We start from the raw sequence: 8160 nt of genomic DNA, 5'->3' as shown, positions 1-8160 counted from the left end.
TATATATATAGTTGGGCTAAAATGAGCCATGACTTATAACGCGTTTTACTTCATGGCTCACCGTAGCTCATCTCTAATTATCTCGCGATCCATGTTTAACTAATAAAGGTATCCATCTTAAATAATGGGATCATTTATTAATTCTTTCTTAATTTGCTTATCATTTTTTTAATTAAATCTAATTTCAGTTTAATAGTCCAATAATCCTAAAGTCTAGTGCATTTTATTTATTTTGGGCCAAGCTCAAAGCCCAGCTATATTTTTATTTCTTAAATCCAAAAGACGGAAGGCCCAATGGAGCACGCCCAGTTTATAATTAATTTTTCGTCCAGCCCATATTTATTTTTCTTTCAACTTTTATTTCTTGTTTTTCCAGTTAAAGGCTCAATGGCCCATTTTACTTCCTAATTTATTAATTAACCCGAGGGCCCAGTTATTTTCTCTCCTGTATATTTTCTATTATTCACTTTAGTCCTCTGACATTATTAATTTACTAATTTAGGGAAATTTACAATTTATGGTCTCGAGACTCTACGGTCTTTCTTTGGTTCGTTGACTAGTTGACTCATGTCGCGCCAAAACAACATCTCTTAATCCAACCAAAATCTCGGTCCACCGAACTATTACCTATTTGGTCCCACATTCAGTGACAATTTTTGGGTCCACATTCCTGGTTTACCCGTCCAAGTTTACTCTTATTTTATTCAGTAGATAATGCCACATTATTGACCTTCTAGTTCACCACCAGAGTAGAAAGCGTAGAAAGCGAAGGGGAGAAGTGTAGAGAGAGAGAGCGCGAGGGGGTTTGAATTAGATCGGGTCTGATGATGGAGTCGAATTTGGGTCCGACGGGTGTTCCGAAAGGATCGATGAAATCGGGTTTGGTTCCGCTGCCAACGAACCCGATGGTGACGCCACTGTTAACGGATCTTTACCAGTTCACCATGGCATATGCTTACTGGAAAGCTGGGAAGCATCTCGACCAATCCGTGTTAGTTTACTTTTTATAATCATTTTGTCCTTGTCAATTTATTCGAACCTGTAATCAGTCCTGAACTCCTGATGCCTTGTTTTCAGTTTGGTACTTCTAAATTCCAATTTTAGATGTGTAGAAATTTGTAGTATACATTTAATCGAGGCATGCATGAAGTTTTTCTTTGTACTTAAAAAGTACTTGTTCATAGGAATGCCAACTTAACTGAATCATTGTACTTTACTGTTATGGATCCTGGATTCAATTCTCTGGTGCCTCTGTGCAAATTTGGTGTTTTACAGGGTTAGATGTGCAAATATATATTTTCGGCACTCCTATTCATGTAAAAGATAAACAATGCAAAGAAATTGAAGCATATGATAGTGCTTATTATTGAAAATTCTTAATTAACAACTTCGCACTTCGTCAAGTTATCTGGTTAATCAACTGTCTTTTTTTTTTGGCAATCTAAGAATATCATTAATTGTGTGTGCATACATGCAAATCATAACTAAAAGGGCTGGACTCTATCATTGTTCATATGATAACAAATTAAGAGATTCTTGGTTGCAGCATACTTTTATATATGGTTTAAAATTTATCTGTCTGATATTTGTTTTATGCTGCAGTTTTGATCTATACTTCCGAAAGAATCCGTTTGGAGGAGAGTATACTGTTTTTGGTGGCCTTGAAGAATGCATACGCTTGATAGCTAATTTTAAATTAACTGAGGATGAGATTGCATTTTTGCGCTCTTCTATGCCTACATGCGAGGTTCAATTATCAATTGAAATTTCACATGGCATATATAAATCATGTCTGATCTATTTTTTCTGTTTATATTTTTACCATTTTAGGATGGATTTTTTGAGTATTTAAAAGAAATAGACTGCTCAGATGTGGCGGTATATGCTATTCCAGAAGGATCTATTGTGTTCCCAAAGGTGCCTTTGATGCGGATTGAGGGTCCAGTTGCCGTAAGTTTACTTGCCCTTGTTCTTATTTCTCTTTCTTACTGTTAATGCATATTCACTTATTTATTAGGTTTTTATTTATATTTTCAGGTTATACAACTACTTGAAACTCCCTTCTTGAGTCTAGTAAATTACGCATCCTTAGTAACTACAAATGCAGCTAGACACCGTCTTGTTGCCGGAAAGTCCAAAACTTTACTTGAATTTGGCCTTAGAAGAGCCCAGGTACTTGTTACCATATATGACCTTTACGTATTGTAAATTTTATCAGTAGTTACTGTGGGTCATATCAAGCGCTAAGAAATTATTTCAGAAAAAACCTTGAGCTTAGGGGATAGAGAAACTATAGAACTCTAATATGTTCTCAGAGAAATGCTCTTATTTCTGTGAAGAGTGAGGCTATGGTACTATGCATAGCGCATAATGGTCTGTACTATGGATCAATATCTCCATTTTTTAAGTCCAAACAATCAATCTGAACCGTTCAACATGATCTCCGGATAAAGATGTACTTGTAGATAAAATTATACATTTTTTTTAGAATTTTTAGATAGGTAGAAAATCACTTGATCTAAAAATTCTAGACCATTCAGAAGTAGTGATTTTCTACCTATTAAGAAAAATAGTAAAAAAAATCCTAAAAAATGTAAAATTTAGTCTGCAAGTATATTTTCATACGGAGATCACATTGAATGGTTCATATCGTCTATTTGGACTTTGGAAAAAAAATATTGATATGTAGTATGGAGCAATCTGCGCTACGCATAGTACCATAGCCTCACTCTTCTGTGAAATACTTACTAATTTAATGTTACTATTTGTTTATCCAACTTGAAATTAGGGACCTGATGGAGGAATAAGTGCCTCAAGATATTGCTACATGGGAGGATTTGATGCTACAAGGTCTGCACTTATTTATGTTTTACATGTTTTTTTTAACTTTGCAAAAAGCATAACAGAAGTAGTCACATATTTATTTTGTATCCAATGTGAAAATTTGAACAGCAATGTTGCGGCAGGAAGGCTGTTTGGCATACCATTACGTGGGACCCACTCACATGCCTTCGTGAGCTCGTTCATGGTCAGTTTGATTGCATAAGTTAAACATAGTGAACTTTTTCACAGCTGAGTCCTGGCAAATTTCCATGAAAATTAATGAAGAATAGGAAGTCTGTTTGTGACCAGCATCTTTTAAAGAATTGAGGAATAGAGGAGGTACGGATGGTACATGCGGTATTTTAGAAATGTATACATCTGAGTTCCATTTATTTTGGGTCTGTGCTGATTATTTTTATCCTTGTATAGGAGCTACTGCTCTAGTTTATCTTAAAAGTAGGTTTTTATGTAATTTTGCTATTTCTCAGGGTCTTGATGAAATAGTTGACAGAACCCTTCCGTCTCATGATGGATCAAACCAATGTGAAGATTTTGTATCGCTAGTGGAGCACTGGCTTGATAAAATTCAGGTTTGAATTTAATGATTGGCGGTAGTACAATATGCACAGCCTTTTTATGTATTTTCTTTTAATGTTTGTTTAGGTGGCTTGCATGAATTTCTCATTTTTTACTTTAGAAATTGTATCCTCAGTTATTTCAATGGTATTAGTACCTAATTTGATCTGGGTTCATCAGTTCAGTAATTATAAAGCACTAATGCATTTCAGGGGTTAAAATCGTCAATTGGTTTATATGGAGAAACAAACAAGAGTGAGTTGGCAGCGTTCACGTCATATGCATTGGCTTTTCCACATAATTTTCTTGCACTTGTTGACACATATGATGTAAGTTTTTTTACTTAATTACACAAAACACTTAGCTTGGATTTTTTTTTGTTACTGCCTCAGTCATACTAAGTAGTAAATTGTTACATGTGTAGGCTTACACTTATTGAAATTTTTTTTTTCTGAATTATTAGGTTATGAGAAGTGGTGTGCCAAACTTTTCTGCTGTTGCCTTAGCTCTAAGTGATTTGGGGTAACTTTTATGCCTCTAACATTCAATATTTTGAAACATGTCATGTAAGAAATGATTTTGTATTACAAACTTTTCACATAGATTAGTCTTCAGTGATGCATAAATACAACTAATAAACTAACAGCTGTGACAATAATGGAAACTTCATGCACACACATGAAAATCGATAAATATGAATTGTACCACAGTAAAACAAGAATTATCTTGTATATCCCTACAAAAGATGTGAATGCATTTTCCAATATGATTTCCTTCCAACTTTTAAATAATCAAAATCTCCAACAATACGAGAGATGTCCCATGTGTTGCTATTCTATTATTTAAAATTTCAAAAATTTAGAAATTGCGGATTTTTAAATTGTAGGTATAAAGCAAGTGGAATTCGACTAGATTCTGGCGATTTGGCCTATTTATCCTTACAGTCTAGAAAGTTCTTTGCTGCAGTAGAGAGAGAATTTGGGGTGGTTGGGTTTCAAAAAATGATAATTACAGCCAGTAATGACTTGAATGAAGAAACTATCGATGCCCTTAACAAGCAGGTATGCCTTTTTGACTGAATATTTGTAAATAGACCCTGTATTTCTTGTGGTTGCAAATCATGTTTATAACTTAGTAAGCACATACCTGTAATTTGACCCCCCCCCCCCCCCCCCCCCCCCCCACTTTTGTCTTTAATTTGACAATTGTAACATATTTTTCCTCTGAAACTGAGTTTTATTTCTCATTGTGTGCGAAAATTGCATAGATAATGTTTCCTGTAGAGAGATGATAGAACAGGCAGTGAGAAAATAGTAGATGTCCTGACAAGAAAAATCCAATAGGATATGTTTTCCATCATGCCCCTAGATATACTTATTTTGCATAAGTGTTGTCTCGACAAAAAGTGTTCGTACTGTACTCCTGAAATATGAAACTCAATCAATAGTTATATGCTTCTTTTTTTATATATTTGTAGGGGCATGAGGTCGATGCATTTGGAATTGGTACAAACCTTGTAACATGCTATGCACAACCAGCGTTAGGTTGTGTTTTCAAATTAGTTGAGATCAATGGCCAGCCTCGAATCAAATTGTCAGAGGATGTCACTAAGGTAGTTTTTCAGTACCAGTCTCAAAATTTCTTGTATGGTTTCTGATTGATACAGTACTAAATATCACTACTCGTCTAAATATTGCTTGTATGGTTTCTGATTGATACAGTACTAAAACTTGAAATGCAAAAAATGTAAGAGACAATTTGGTTGGATTGGTCTTCTATAGTACTGGGGGGTGGGGTGGCTGGATAAATAAGTGTTGTGTAATTTTATTTTATGAGGGCTAATAGTATAATTTTTTGTAAAAATGAAAAAATTTAAAGGACAAAACTGAAAATTTTCAATTATAGGGGGGGTGATTAGCCCCTGTACAGTACCACCTGAATTGAATCTGGTAAACAGATACTTGATGCAGTGGTTTATTCTTTTCCATATATTCTGACAGGTCTCGATACCATGTAAAAAAAGGTGTTATAGGTTATATGGGAAAGAAGGCTATGCTCTGTTGGATATCATGAGTGGAGAAAATGAACCAGCTCCTAAGGTAAGTTGTTTTTGCTATAGTCCTTTTTTTTTTCTTTCGAAAATAAGCCCTAGGCTCCTTTGCAATATTGAAAGTTGAAAAATGAGTATAGGGTTTGTTTATCTTTTTAATATTCTCTGTACTTTGTGCTTGCTAATATAAGGATCTAGTTTAATGAAAACGACATTTATGACCTTAATTAAGGTTGACAATTTGTGTCTTAAATAACAAATCGAGAATTGCTAAAATGTAATGTTTTCCTTTTATCTATTTCTATTTATTTGGAGAATGAAAAAGGTAGGAGAGAGGATATTGTGCCGACACCCCTTCAATGAATCAAAGAGAGCATATGTCGTGCCTCAACATGTAGAAGAACTACTCAAGTGTTATTGGCCTGGAAATTCATGTATGAGTTTCTTTACTTGCTTTTTTTTTGTCTTTTTTAATATTTAATTTTCTTCCTTTTTAACATTTTTTCCTAATTCTCTTATATTGTTACTTTTAGTTTCTCAAATGTAAGCCTTATGTTTGTCTAAGATAGTATTACCATTTTATACAAATTGAAGCAAATCTAAAAATTGTATAGCTTATAGTTGAGATTTGATTTTTTTTTTTTTTTTTTTTTATCAATTAGCAAAAGAGAGAGAAGAACTGCCATCAATTAAGAATATAAGAAGGCGGTGCCTGGAGCAGCTAGACCAAATGAGGCCTGACCACATGAGGATACTAAACCCTACGCCTTACAAGGTCTTTCTTTTTTCTCTTGTGCACAAATTTTGATTCATTTACACAATTAGAAAGTGTAATTTGAACTTTACATATTTTGTAATGAAATTCTCACAATATCATATATATACAAAGCAAGTTGTAAAACTGGACATGCAATGTCTTACCCTACAAAACAGGGGAAAAAAAAAAAAAAAACATTGCGTAGCAGTAGAAAAATGACAAAACTATCCCTCATTGTTATTTTATGTTTCACATGTGAAATGTGAAATGTGTAAATTCTTGTTTTTTGCTGTTGTGGTTGTACAAAGGACAAATCTGCTTGTTTGCTAAAAAATTACAAAAAAAAAAGTATTCTGGGCTAACATCAGTTAATTAATTTCTTCAATCAGGTTAGTGTAAGTGCAAAACTATACGACTTCATCCATTTCTTGTGGCTCAGTGAGGCACCAGTGGGTGAATTGCAATGAGATGAAATATGCACAGGATTTCAGAGATGGAGAACAATAAAGGCAATGCTTTCAATAATTCAGAGCAAAAAAGCATGAAACTTTGTATTATATTTTTGGCGCATTATTGTAGATAAATAGGTGAGCATCTTACAATGATCCTCTTTGTTCCTTGTATCATTTTCTTAAAATAATTTGGTCAGGACCGAATGAGTAATTTCAATGGTATAAAATGAATTCTTGTCAAATCCCAATCATAAAACCCAAAATCTCCTCCAAATCGCCTCTAAAATGACCAACATAATTCTAAAACATAAATTTTCCTTTCTTTCTTTTTTTCAAGGAGGAAAGAATTAAACAATTTGTGGCCCAAGGAAACGTGAAAGAATTACAGCCCAACCAAAGTAAAAGTTGGTCAAGTTGCTCTACGAAGTAACCCAAGTTTTGAGGTTAGATCCGAACTGTCCGATCCGAAGTAGAATGTCCGGGGATCCATTAATATTTGTGCCAGTAAGATCGGACAGTCTGGATCCAAAGTCACAATTTGAGTTACCTTAGGTACCTAATTCAGTACAAATAAGGATATCAATCCTTTTATTTTACTTCCGAGAAGTAAAGTAGTCTCTTCTTCTCCCGCGCTAGCCATCAAACAAAAGAAACCCCTGCAACGAGCTGGTAACTCGGTTGCAGGATTCAACAGAAAGAAGCAAACTTTGATAAAGAGAAGAACTAATTTGGGATAAAAGCGAGGTGCTGACAAGCAACCAACGAATCGAATGCTCAAAGCAATTCGCATATTTCATTAACAAAATGCTCAAAGCAATATTTCGCTTATATATATATATATATAAAGAAGTTAAATTACGAATTTACGAATTTAAAAGAATGGTTAATGAAGTATAAATTACAGAGGGGTAAAAATATAGTATATAGTTCAAAAAAAATTATATAATGTTTGATTAATAATAAAAATTATGGTATTAACATCATCTCTTTTGTACAATCGTCTTTTTGATAACAAACTATTTTATCATTACAAACAACAATTTAACAAAATAATATATAAAACCTAGTGGCAAAGACAAATGTTTTCTATGTGAGAGATTGTGAGTTCGAAATCCGGGTGAGAGAAATTATTTGTTGTATTAACAAGAGTATTAAATAGTTTGATGGCTTGACCTCCAACTTTTACTAAAAAAAAAAAAAACATATAAACCCACCAAACACGGGTTACAACCCATTGTAAATAAGATTTTATAGAAAATATGAAAATTCTAGTGTGCATTCAACATTTATAGTAGATACAATTATTGTAGTGCATATATTTAAAAAATAGTAATGCAATTTCAAGTGAAAGTTTCAAACAAATGCAGATAATTTTAATTAATTATATTTATAATACACAACACATAATGTAAATAATGCGAGACATATTTTTCAAAAACTTATATTCATAATACAACTATAGATTGTAATTTATCAAAAACTATATACATAATACAGACGAG

At 33.3% G+C, this 8160-nt stretch overlaps 1 protein-coding gene across 2 annotated transcripts; it reads left to right on the top strand.

Annotated features, from left to right (window-relative positions):
* Positions 1-597: 597 nt before the first annotated feature.
* Positions 598-6932, top strand: LOC144563819 (nicotinate phosphoribosyltransferase 1-like). Of its 2 annotated transcripts, none has more exons than XR_013514466.1 (15): positions 598-991; positions 1603-1747; positions 1831-1950; positions 2038-2172; positions 2789-2850; positions 2953-3028; positions 3312-3413; positions 3612-3728; positions 3863-3921; positions 4286-4460; positions 4877-5011; positions 5400-5498; positions 5765-5883; positions 6112-6224; positions 6596-6932. XR_013514466.1 is itself a non-coding variant. In XM_078313290.1 (15 exons), the coding sequence occupies exons 1-15, from the start codon at positions 825-827 to the stop codon at positions 6671-6673; spliced, it is 1692 nt and encodes a 563-aa protein (XP_078169416.1). In that variant the 5' UTR covers positions 598-824; the 3' UTR covers positions 6674-6932. The 2 variants fall into 2 exon arrangements, 1 of the variants encoding a protein (XP_078169416.1); XM_078313290.1 differs by having other exon boundaries at positions 5775-5883.
* The last annotated feature ends 1228 nt before the right edge of the window (positions 6933-8160 follow it).

Source organism: Carex rostrata, chromosome 13, assembly GCF_964058835.1.
Source record: "Carex rostrata chromosome 13, lpCarRost1.2, whole genome shotgun sequence".
Taxonomy (NCBI): domain Eukaryota; kingdom Viridiplantae; phylum Streptophyta; class Magnoliopsida; order Poales; family Cyperaceae; genus Carex; species Carex rostrata.
This window is presented reverse-complemented; position numbering and strand designations above follow the sequence as displayed.

What these genes read in the sequence shown, in the direction of transcription:
- LOC144563819 (XM_078313290.1), top strand. Translation starts at nt 825, where the DNA reads ATGATGGAGTCGAATTTGGGTCCGACGGGTGTTCCGAAAGGATCGATG. An exon ending in TCGATGCCCTTAACAAGCAG is followed by an intron (nt 4,461 to 4,876) that starts GTATGCCTTTTT and finishes ATATATTTGTAG; the next exon opens with GGGCATGAGGTCGATGCATT. An exon ending in AAAATGAACCAGCTCCTAAG is followed by an intron (nt 5,499 to 5,774) that starts GTAAGTTGTTTT and finishes AGAATGAAAAAG; the next exon opens with GTAGGAGAGAGGATATTGTG.